At 38.5% G+C, this 12482-nt stretch overlaps 1 protein-coding gene across 1 annotated transcript in view; it reads right to left on the bottom strand.

The window, feature by feature from the left end:
• The window catches only part of vwf (von Willebrand factor), a 58368-nt gene that overhangs the window by 4383 nt on the left and 41503 nt on the right, over window positions 1-12482 (bottom strand). The window contains exons 40-49 of the mRNA XM_057837203.1: window positions 9592-9694; window positions 9438-9509; window positions 9124-9228; window positions 8836-9041; window positions 7952-8101; window positions 7652-7768; window positions 7391-7571; window positions 2738-2778; window positions 818-934; window positions 617-715 (exon numbers count right to left, since the gene is read on the bottom strand). Of these exons, the coding sequence (XP_057693186.1) occupies window positions 617-715; window positions 818-934; window positions 2738-2778; window positions 7391-7571; window positions 7652-7768; window positions 7952-8101; window positions 8836-9041; window positions 9124-9228; window positions 9438-9509; window positions 9592-9694 (1191 nt within the window). The remainder of the gene's footprint in view (window positions 1-616; window positions 716-817; window positions 935-2737; window positions 2779-7390; window positions 7572-7651; window positions 7769-7951; window positions 8102-8835; window positions 9042-9123; window positions 9229-9437; window positions 9510-9591; window positions 9695-12482) is intronic.

Raw genomic sequence — 12482 nt, 5'->3', positions numbered from 1 at the left:
AAAACAACATTACTTCAATCAAAAAAGTTGCTTCAATCAAAAAAATTGACTTAAAAAAATAAATAAATTTTAAAAAATCAAATAAAAATAGCTTTCAAATGCATTTTTTGAATTTAAATTTTTGCATTCAAACACATTTTTTTGATTGAAGTAACTTTTTTTTTTTAATTGAAAATATATATTTTGATTGTAGCAACTTTTTTTTTTTTGATTGAAGCAACTTTTTTTATTTTTTTTGATCGAATCATAAAGACACAAATCCACCTCCATATGGCTCTGCCCAGGGGATACAATTTTTGACTGTGTAACTACATTGGCACGACACCAGCTGGCGTACCATATTCGATGGATCATGATCTTGGTGAAAAGTATAGCTGTCCTGCCAGCAGCCTGACTTAGAATTCCCCTCGAGAATGATGGGAAACAAAAAAAAAAAAAACCTCTCATTTTCAACTTATTATTATAAATATTCTTGAAAGTTATTCGGGGTCATCAACATGTTGTTTCCCCCCTGCCCCAAAAGTCAAACTTCGCCTATGATTGAAGAGTCACTATAATGGAGTGTAAAGAAAGGTATGTGTGAAATATAATGTTGTAAAAGTGGACTGGAACACACCTGCAGCCTCATTTGTCTTCCACCGGGCATTTGTAGAAAGCATGTAGTGGGGACACAGCGACCACAACAAGTGCCTTCTTCTTTCTGCTCCATGTAACCCTGTGGCAAGCACTTAGTGTTAATTTATGCACATACAGTACTTCCATATCCACCTAGAATTTACTAATGCAGTGCAAGATGTAAGTAAATGGTACAGTGTACCAATTGACAAGGGGAACAGGAGGTCGTCCTGCAGGAGAGCCTATGTTTCTTGACGAGACCACCTTCCACGATGCATTCACAGCGAGTGCACACATCTGCCATCAGCGATTCACCTGCCTATACAGAAAAGCAATTAAGAAGTCATGATATTAACTGATTCTCAATTTAGCACTAACCTCCAAAGACAGCTCACAAAATATTTAGTTGTTGTGTAATACCACACTTGATTGGTGAGTAAACTATTTACAGTGGGGCAAATAAGTATTTAGTCAACCACTAATTGTGCAAGTTCTCCCACTTGACAATATAAGAGAGGCCTGCAATTGTCAACATGGGTAAACCTCAACCATAAAAGACAGAATGTGGGGAAAAAAACAAAATCACTTTGTTTGATTTTTAAAGAATTTATTTGCAAAACATGGTGGAAAATAAGTATTTGTTCAATACCAAAAGTTCATCTCAATACTTTGTTATTTACCCTTTGTTGGCAATAACGGAGGCCAAACTGTTGCTGGTATTTTGGCCCATTCCTCCATGCAGATCTCCTCTAGAGCAGTGATGTTTTGGGGCTGTTGTTGGGCAACACAGACTTTCAACTCCCTCCACAGATTTTCTATAGCGTTGAGATCTGGAGACTGGCTAGGCCACTCCAGGACCTTGAAATGCTTCTCACGAAGCCACTCCTTTGTTGCCCTGGCTGTGTGTTTGGGATCATTGTCATGCTGACATACCCAGCCACGTCTCATCTTCAATGCCCTTGCTGATGGAAGGCAATTTTCACTCAAAATCTCTCTATACATGGCCCCATTCATTCTTTCCTTTACACAGATCAGTCGTCCTGGTCCCTTTGCAGAAAAACAGCCCCAAAGCATGATGTTTCCACCCCCATGCTTCACAGTGGGTATGGTGTTCTTCGGATGCAATTCAGTATTCTTTCTCGTCCAAGCACGAGAACCTGTGTTTCTACCAAAAAGTTCTATTTTGGTTTCATCTGACCATAACACATTCTCCCAGTCCTCTTCTGGATCATCCAAATGCTCTCTAGCGAACCCCAGATGGGCCTGGACGTGTACTTTCTTCAGTAGGGGGACACATCTGGCAGTGCAGGATTTGAATCCCTGGCGGCGCATTGTGTTACTAATAGTAGTCTTTGTTACTGTGGTACCAGCTCTCTGTAGGTCACTCACTAGGTCCCCCTGTGTGGTTCTGGGATTTTTGCTCACCGTTCTTGTTATCATTTTGACGCCACAGGGTGAGATCTTGCATGGAACCCCAGATCGAGGGAGATTATCAGTGGTCTTGTATGTCTTCCATTTTCTAATAATTTCTCCCACAGTAGATTTCTTTACACCAAGCCTTTTTCCTATTGCAGATTCAGTCTTTCCAGCCTGGTGCAGTTCTACAATTTTGTCTCTGGTGTCCTTCGACAGCTCTTTGGTCTTGGCCATAGTGGAGTTTGGAGTGTGACTGACTGAGCATGTGGACAGGTGTCTTTGATACCGATAATGAGTTAAAACAGGTGCCATTAATACAGGTAACAAGTGGAGCCTCGTTAGACCTCGTTAGAAGTTAGACCTCTTTGACAGCTAGAAATCTTGCTTGTTTGTAGGTGACCAAATACTTATTTTCCACTCTAATTTGGAAATAAATTATTCAAAAATCAAACACTGTGATTTTCTTTTTTTTTTTTCACATTCTGGCTCTCATGGTTGAGGTTTACCCATGTTGACAATTACAGGCCTCTCTAATGTTTTCAAGTAGGAGAACTTGCACAATTGGTGGTTGACTAAATACTTATTTGCCCACTGTATATACAACTTACCAGCTTTGGAAAAATCAGTTTTCCGCATTAAGCACGGTTTACCATCCTTTAACAGATCAAGATAAAGTTATCTACCATTAAAAAGAAAGATTGCTTACCCCTATGAGCGTGTGGTTGAGGACGCAGACATCCAAAGGAGCTGCAAGTGCAAAAAAAAATATACTGTTAAAATGGACTGGCGTTAGTCTGACATCTGCTGGAAAGACAGTGCTATTAATTTTCTGTTGATGACTGAAGCCAGTCTGAAAGGAAGCGGAAGTTCAAGATTTCTTACATTAGGGTTTAGGAGTGGGAACATCTTGGTACCTCGCGATACGATATAATTTGCGATACACAGCTCATGATAACGATGATCTGACGATATGGTGATACAACGACTATAGATACATTGGTCAGGAAATCATTCAATGATATTCTACAAACGACTAATAAACAGAAAAACAAGCTTATGCTGTGAATTGGAATGAGTTTATCACTAGTAGATGTCCAATCCATTTGAACTGGGAGGTTGGGTTCCCTCCCACTTCAAACGGATTGAACGTTTATGGCTCTCAGTGGCAGCCAATGCCAGGCAATGAGGTAATTTTGGGCCATTTAAGGTAATTTACCTGTTGATTTTCAGTTACTTCCTGTTGATTTTGGGGTATTTTATGGGTCACTTCCTGCTTATTTTGAGTTACATAACTGGAAGTGACCTGGGAATCACCCAAATGAATAGGCAGTGACTCAAACTCAACAGGAAATGACCTGTAAATGCCCAAAAAATGAACAGCAAGTGATCTGTAAATGCCCTGTAAATCGGACAGAATGACTCTAAATGCTCTGGTTTCGAATGAACGAACGTTTCTAGTCTAAATGGATTGGGCGTCGATCACCGTCAATGCAACCTTAGAGTTAACTAGGACACTATTATAGAGGGAGATTTTGGTAGCAACTTATTGGTTGCTTTTTATTTATTTATTTATTTTTTTTTAGACATTGACATATTTTTAGAACGATATCTCGATTCTTGGCAAGAGCATATCGATAACCTTTGGGGATACAAAGTATCGGGATATATTACCATTTCGATATTTTGTCACACCCCTATTAATAGGCTTAATCTTCGAGTTAGCAGGGATTTAGTTAGGTGGTGGAGTTGATTTCAGCAAATACTGTTTCGTTTGCAAGTTATTTGATAGTTTCAGTGCTCAGAGTGGCTAAGCTAGCGCGAGTCAATGGCACCATTATATCATGCTAATAAATTTAAAAAAAAACAAAAAACGATACAGATCTACGAACAGATCCATTTGTCAATTAAGGTCAAAACACAGATCATTGTTTCAGAACACCCATGCGGCCACTGGTGTTACCAGAATGCCAGGTGTGGGTGGGTATTAGTCTTACCTGGGGGGATTAATAAATAAAGCTACAATGCTCAAGTAGGTCGAAATCCAGCGTAGGGCTACTGCACCTTAAATCATGTTTTGTTTTTTTCCTTGAGATAATTGTTGTTGTGATTTGGTCTAAACAAATAAAAGTTGATTTGATTTTATTTGACTTAGAACACATCCATAACTGAACAGTATGGACATGCAGGTGAAAATGTTTTTTTAGGTAACTTTTTGTGGTTCCTCGGTTTTATTATTATTATCATAGTTATTCTTTGTTCTGCAGCCCCTTTGAGCTCAATTTGACCCCCTTAAAATGCTTCAAAATGCACTAAAATCGTCAGGCAGGTCAAGACAGGTGCAATCTTTGATACCGTGTAAAGACAAATTCCAAATACATTAAGTAGCGCCCCCTAGCAGTCATTCTTTGTCCTGCCGACGCTTTGAGCCCTACTATGACCCCTTCAGAATGCTTCAAAACTCACCAAACTCAACAGCCAGGTGAACACTGGTGAAAACTTTGATAAAATGTAAAAAAAAAAATAGAAAAATAAAAAATAAAAAATTTGTGTAAATGTGTGTAGCGCCCCCTAGGAACACAACCAACATCTCATTTGATTTTTTTTTTTTTTTTTTTTAAGGTGAAAGAGGAGGTAACAACGCATCAGTACTATATGAATGGGATACCATACGCGGTGCCCAGACTGCCGTTAGTACTACATCCAGTTTTCTTTGGGTGGGCAGAGCATGTCCATGGGTGGGCACTGACTTCCCACCTTCCTCGAATGCAGCATCAGTCTGCTGAGTTAACTGATGGCTGGCAAAATGGCGAAATGTGCATTTATAGGCTGTGGAAACATACAGAAGAAACGGGCAGAAGGAAGTTTCCACAAATTCCCTATGAAGAACGAGGAAAAATATAAACTGGTCACTTGCTGCTGGCTACGACATAAAAAAATCAGCGAAGAAAAACCCGCTGTGATATCACTCCACCCTGCTCCTCTGCAGAGCTTCTGGATTACAAATGTTGCTGTTCATACCGCAATAATTGACATGCAATTGTAAGTTTTAATAACTTTATCCTGAAAACATAGCCAACACTATTGATTGCATGGGTCATCGATGATTTTCATGTGGGCATATGTTGTTTTTTATTGGCCTGCTATAATGGTGCCATTGACTCGCGCTAGTTTAGCGACTCCGGAGCCCTAAATCTAACAAATAACTTGCAAACGAAATGGAATTTGTTGAAATCAATTCCACCAACTAACTAAACCCCCACTAACTCGAAGATTAAGCCTAATGTCAAAAATCCTAAACTTCCGGTTTAAAGCAACACTAGGTAACTTTTCAACTTTTATGAAATATTTTCATAACATTTGTGATGGTATGTCGACTGACAACTAGTTGAATGACGCCTCTTTTATATCTGTAGCACTTTCACAGGCACTAATTAAGTTTGTGGAGGGTGGCAGGAAGCCTGTCACACACAAAAAAACTACAAACGGCTGATTGCTTTACGACATACGTCACTTGCCCCTTTCCCCATTTGTTATAAAGATGGAAGTCGATGCTAACGCTTTCGCGCAAATTCTGCAAAGATGGCAGAGCAACAGAGACAAAATGTTTTGTCTGAGGAGTAAGATGAAAGAGTGGCTATCAGAATATGAAGAATAAACATTGGTCTGGCTTTTACTCGCTGGCGTGATGCAAGCAGAGATTAATTGACTCCCGCTACCCCATTAAAAAAAAAAAAAAAAAATACTGTAATTGTCTCTCAAAAATACAAAGCTATTTGTCAGTTGAATCACTTCCGCATACTTTCTCGGTATTTGTTCTACATTCCTATCAGACAGACTTTAGTGCCTCAGTGGGGTATTTTGAAGCAGTTTAGAAAGATCAAACAAAAACAAAATTCTAAAGGATGAGTTTTAATTAATGGAGGCAATAAAAAAAATGAATTTGGCATAAAACTTATTACGTATTCAATACATGACAAAGGACTAGGTTGCCAACCCCTTGCAAATATTGGGAGTTCCCTTTAAAAAAAAAAAAAAAAAAAAAAAAAATAATATATATATATATATATATATATATATATATATTAGGGCTGTCAAACGATTAACATTTTTAATCGAGTTAATTACAGCTTAAAAATTAATTAATCGTAATTAATCGCAATTAATCGCAATTCAAACCATCTATAAAACATGCCATATTTTTCTGTGAATTATATATATATTCTGTAAAATAAATTGTTGGAATGGAAAGATAAGACACAAGATGGATATATACATTCAACATACGATACATAAGGACTGTAGTGGGCATTTCACTCTACTCTCATTTAAATCTGTCTATGCTGTCCTCACTCTGAAGCGTCTACTTTTTCCAAAGCTAGATAGCTAGTGAACGACGCCTTAATAATCAGACTTCTTCCTTTTTCATCTGATTTATTAATAAAATGGCCTCAAACCATTGTCCTCTTTAGACCGTTTACGTAAAACTACAAAAAAAAAGTAAACAAGCATTGCATTAGCAACAACGTTAGCTTAGCACGCTATACAGGTTGACTAAACATAAACAAAAAGCGTCTCATACAAAAAATATAACATTTCGCTTATTAACATAATATGTACATTCTTTACAACAACCATACTTACGGTCAAATCTTTTCCAAGGATCATATAAGCACAACAGAGACGTCGTGCAGCCATATTGAACTGGCAAGAAAAAAATAAATCATGTCGCAAAGCGACCACAAGAGTTCGCTGTTAGACAGCACAAAACGCCTTGCTGTAAAACTTACCAAAAGGCAGAATACTGTCTGAGAGGGACATGTGCGTTAAGTGCGTCAAATATTTTAACGTGATTAATTTAAAAAATTAATTACCGCGCGTTAACGCGTTAATTTTGACAGCCCTAATATATATATATGACTTCACCAATAACTAATTGGTAAGCATTCGACTCAGTCGCAATCTCATTTGTGGTCAAATTATGGTTACATCACCACAGCAGGAACTGAAATCTCATTGCAAATCAAGGACTGTGCATTTACCTGGCGGAGCGGCCGTGGCGCTGTTGGTAGCTTGGGTGAACGAATAGGCTGCGGTTCAATTCACTGCTACGACTGCCTACTGTCGAAGTGTTCTTGGGCAAGGCACTAAACGCTAATTTGCCCCCAATGGGTTTGCTGGGCATTGCATGGCAGCAGTACCATTGGTGTGTGAATATGTGCGTGAAAGGGTAAATGTGTGCTAATGTGAAGCCCTTTGGGCATGGTAACCATGTAGATAAATGAGCTATATAAGTACTGTACTCTCCATTTACCAGACACACAATTAAAATAAAGATTGTACTGCTTCGTGTGATGTTTACCACAATGGCATTGAGGGCAGCAATCCTGCGTGTCGCAACGCAACTCATATCCCAGGGGGCAGGACTCAATTGCCATCGCAGAGCAGCTAATGTTGGTCGAAGAAATGAACAATTCGTCCTTCACCCTTACACACTTGTGCATGACGCATTTGTCGTGAGAAGACTGCCATTGCTCTCCAACCTAAACATACAAATATTGATTGCATTTGATGCAGCTGATACGATTGTCCGAATTAATAAGTGAATGTGGGAGCTCCAAACCTGTCGAAGCGTTCCTCCGATTAGTGTGTCCCCTCGAATTTCTCCATCTGACTCCACACAGCTGGTTGGTTGGCATTTCCCGCAGCATTCTCCAATGGATAGTGTGTATGTTGAACCCTGAGAATTATATGCATACTATTTGAACATGTACAGTGTTCATGTTTTTTTTTTAAATTGATTTTAAGAGTAGGTAGAATTTCAGTTTAAATTGTATCCATTTGGAATGGAAATAATCAAGTATTAATTGAATAAGCCTACTTATAAATGCTGAAGGAACTCAAATACATTTGTTTTTCTCACCAATGGGCAGTTTTTTTGGCACATAGGCGTAGAACACTGAGCAATGTGCAGTGATGTGACCTTGTCCTGCATCTCAGTGCAGGTGCACTTCTCACATCCCTCATCCCACTTGCTACCAACTGCATGGACCACGTCACCAACCACACACACCTGTTAGATAAGCATTTATTACAAAACGTCCTCCATACCAATAAAGAGGAAATCAATATACCGTATTGGCCCCAATATAAGACAGTGTTTTTTGCATTGAAATAACACTGAAAAAGTGGGGGTCGTCTTATATTCGCTGTCTAGACGTTATACCCATTCACGACGCTAGATGGCACCAGATATCATTGAAGCGATGTTCTGTCAAGACAGATCTCAGCTACTCTTGAGTTTAACCAGTTTGCATTATTTCATTGCAATGCTTTTCCTTATTCAGATTTGTTTCATGACTACAGTTACAGTTAGAATTCACTTTGATGGTTAATGCAGTTATTGCAATTTTCTTGTTTTATCACAATGGATTGGTTTATTTACATTTCAAAAACCAGAAGCCATTCATTTACGAATGTGATTGCACTTTAGTTTACATATTTAAATGATCAGATATTAAGATTTGAAAGAGGCAAAATAACATGCTTTTTCTCTCAAATATATTGTTATAGTCATTTGTTTCAGATGTACTGTAATTATTTTCGGTAATTAGTGTTCAAAAAGTCTTTTTTCAAACTTGAGTCTTGAAAAAGAGGGGTCGTCTTAAAATCAGGGCCGTCTTATATTCGGGCCAATATGGAACATCGTTCAGTCTATCCATTTTCTTTGTTCGGTATGTTTTATGAATGGAGTATCTGTTTCCACAGATTCTATGTGTTCAAAAAGGTGACTTGTGACACACTGACTTTGTCCGGCAGGCAGCTTGTCTTGCTGCAGCCGCAGTCATCCGTCTTGGTCGTTGTGATGAAGCCGGCCGGGCATGTGCGCGTGGAGTTTTGGCAGCTACACGAGCACTCGAACACATCGCAGCACTTTGTCTTTTTTATAGTCAGCCTCCGATTGGCGGCACAAACTGGGGTGGGATTGAGAGCGCAGGAGTCCTTCTTGCAAACTGGGGGGCCGAAAAGAAATTAAGCCACTGTAAATTCAAAGTGTTCACTTGTGTGTGATTTTGGGATATAAAAGTGTCCTACCACACTCGTGTATAGCTTGACATTCTCCTGGGTTTTTCAAAACCAGGGTCTCACCATCCTCACAGCGGGGTGCCTCAGGTACATCACAGTTCAACTGATCACACACTAAAAAGTCAAAGCGGGAGAACACTGATGCACTGAAGTCTCATAGAAAAGGACACACATGCATACTTTAAGTATTACAGGCTGAAAATCAAGTGACAGCAAATTAAGTTGTCTTGTATTTCAACTCTTATATCGTATGAAGTAACAAAACAGGTAGCAAAACAAAATAGCAACAGTGTTATTTTAAAACTACTTTGCACTGTACATACCGCATTCATATTCCGGGCAACACTTGGAGTCTCTCTTTTCCTTTAGCACTTCGCAGCCGCCGCACACTGGTACTAAACACATAACATAAACATCAAGTTATAAGACGTGGATGTCATGAAATACTGTAAACCAAGAAAAATGAAGAATAATTGCCTTTCACATCATTGCACGGCCGAGCAGTGCAGTTGATGCGTTGTTGGTCCAAACACAAGCAAATCAAACAGGGGTTGTCATCTGGTACCCAAGTCTGCAGATACTGTGCATACACAACACCAACCTTTTTAGTACAATACCACGACTACAGTACTTGTACACGATCGCAAATAGGTAAGAATTCACCTTATAAAGGTAATTTCCTTTTTTCCCAAACTCAAATAACATTTACATGAGTTTAATAATATATACTGTAAGTTAAACAACTGAAATGAACTGACCTTTCACACAATAAATTTGAGCGAGTACCGAATACAGTGCCATGGTGGCTAAAATTCAAGAGTCTGCAAAGTGTGACCAACAAGCAACATACACTCGAAAAAATGGGGTGTTGAACTGACATAAAAAAATTATGGAAAGAATTTGCACCTGATAATATTGCTTTCCTTCAGCATTTAGCAATTGTGTCCTTTTGACATAAAGCACACGTCTAGCCAACATTAGGCACTCATGTTGCGCGAACATAACGCACTCTCGTTGAGCCAACATAAGGCACTCCTGTTCACCCCAAAATACATGTTGAACCGACATTTAAGAAATACATATTTTATACCTGATTAAGTTGCTTTCCTTCAGTATTAAGCAATTGTGTTCTTTTAACATAAAGCACACATGTTGAACCAACATAAGGCACAACTAGGGCTGTCAAATTCATCGCGTCAACCGGCGGTAATACATTTTTTAAATTAATCACGTTAAAATATTTAATGCATGCACGGATAGACCCACTCATGCATTGCCGCAAACAGACTACAATGGCGCCGTTCTACGCACATATAGAGTTAAGAGGCAGTGACAAGTGAGTGGAGTGGATGCAGGCATTCATTTGGACCGTGCTTTTATTTATCTAAAACTTTGACATGTCTTCCACAACAACACTAACTATTGAGGCGAGCAACATGGAGAAGACTAACAGGAATTGATCTTTTTCTTAACATCCTGCATTGTACACAACACAGAGACGATATAGTATTTGCAGTCGCTACACACAGTAATGGTTACCCACTTCCCATCATGCATTTGGGCAGAACAGTTTTGTCCCTACATTATCTTTTACTGAAAGCTCAACAAATACACGACATGGCAATATTTAGTCACAATATACAAACTCACATTTATCCTTTAAGAATCTATCCGTGGATCCCTTTCACGGAAAGAATGTTAATAATGTTAATGCCACCTTGTGGCTTTATTGTTATAATAAACAAATACAGTACTTATGTACAGTATGTTGAATGTAGATATCCGTCTTCTTATCTTTCCATTCCAACAATAATTTACAGAAAAATATGGCATATTTTAGAGATGGTTTGAATTGCGATTAATTACGATGAATTAATTTCTAAGCTGTGATTAACTCGATTAAAAATTGTAATCGTTTGACAGCCCTAATTTTATGGCCGTCAATGGCAAGAACTTATATATGCCTCAATTGAATCCAGTACATTGGCATCAATAGTAGCGACATTCATGATAGTCAATGGCATGGACATACATAGCTGTCAGTGGTATTGACTTACTTAGGCGCCACTTCAATGTCAATGGGCTGTAATGGTAAGTGGTCAAAAATCACAACCACCTAAGTTTTCCTGTACTTGAAAATGAAAGGAAAATGTTTGCCATTAAAAATGAATGGAATTCCGGTCATTTTGATATTTAAACGGTACCGGTCGGTCAAACGGTTTGGAGTCTCCACTGCGCCGAAAAAAAATGTGGATAATAAGATTATGAAAGAAAGAAATAAAAATAAAGTTGAGGAATTTTACTAACTGGGCCTGTGCCTTGCAAAGCCCCATCTGAAAAAAAACGACAACAACAAAAAAAAAACATAATAATTAAATGGTGATGGTTATTGGGCCGGCCGGCTCTACCAATGAGGTGTCACTTATTTTTTCAGGGAGTTGGCAACCCTACTTTTAAATCTCGCGACAAATGACGAGACTATTGCAATTGGTTGGAAAGGCCCGTTAACATTATGTTGCATTAACATGATCTAATCTAGCTACTCATTCATTGTTCATTTTTATGTATGGACTGCATGATTGAATCATGCTCACCTTGGAAACATGATGTGTTCTTGCTGAAAATGCACACTGTCTTTTAGTAAACTTTACAACCTGCCTGATTCATTTTTTTGAGTGTAGAGTGCAACCTGTAGTTTAATCTCTCGACATACTGTATACATATTATCTCCCATATTTCACATATTGTATTGAAGTGTGGGGAAACAGTTATAAATCTACCATCGATTGATGAGTCATATTGCAGGAACGAGCAGTACGGATTATACATAAAGTCGGTTTCTTGATCACACTCATCATTTATTTGCTCACTCAAAACTATTAAATATCAAAGATCTTGTCAATTATCATACAGCTATAATGTTATTTAAAGCATATAATAAATTATATTATTAATATATAATTATAATTATATTATATAATCAGGGCTGTCAACAGACTTGCAGGGACCCGGGGACAAGAGACTATTATAGGCACCCCAAACCCCTGCCACCCGCTTGTCACGACAACATACGCAGTACTTTTAATGCTTTGCAAGCAATGACAGTGTAAATTTTCAAATTGTTAAATTTGAGATGGACAGTGAAATTTAACGGATCGTAATGTGATATGACACAATATAAACAAACAATTTCCATCTATTGTCCCATGTAGGCTGTATATACAACTGAGAGTGCTATGCCTGCATGCTAAGCAACAAAACAGTATAACTAAACATCCTGTGCCTGCCCCCGCCACATCCCTGGGGTTATCAAGCCCTCAAACAGTGATGCGTCTAGATTTTTTTGACAGCAAGGTCATTTATAACAT

This window comes from Corythoichthys intestinalis, chromosome 5, assembly GCF_030265065.1.
Source record: "Corythoichthys intestinalis isolate RoL2023-P3 chromosome 5, ASM3026506v1, whole genome shotgun sequence".
NCBI lineage: Eukaryota > Metazoa > Chordata > Actinopteri > Syngnathiformes > Syngnathidae > Corythoichthys > Corythoichthys intestinalis.
Note: the sequence above shows the minus strand (reverse complement) of the source record. Positions and strands in the feature narration are given on the sequence as shown.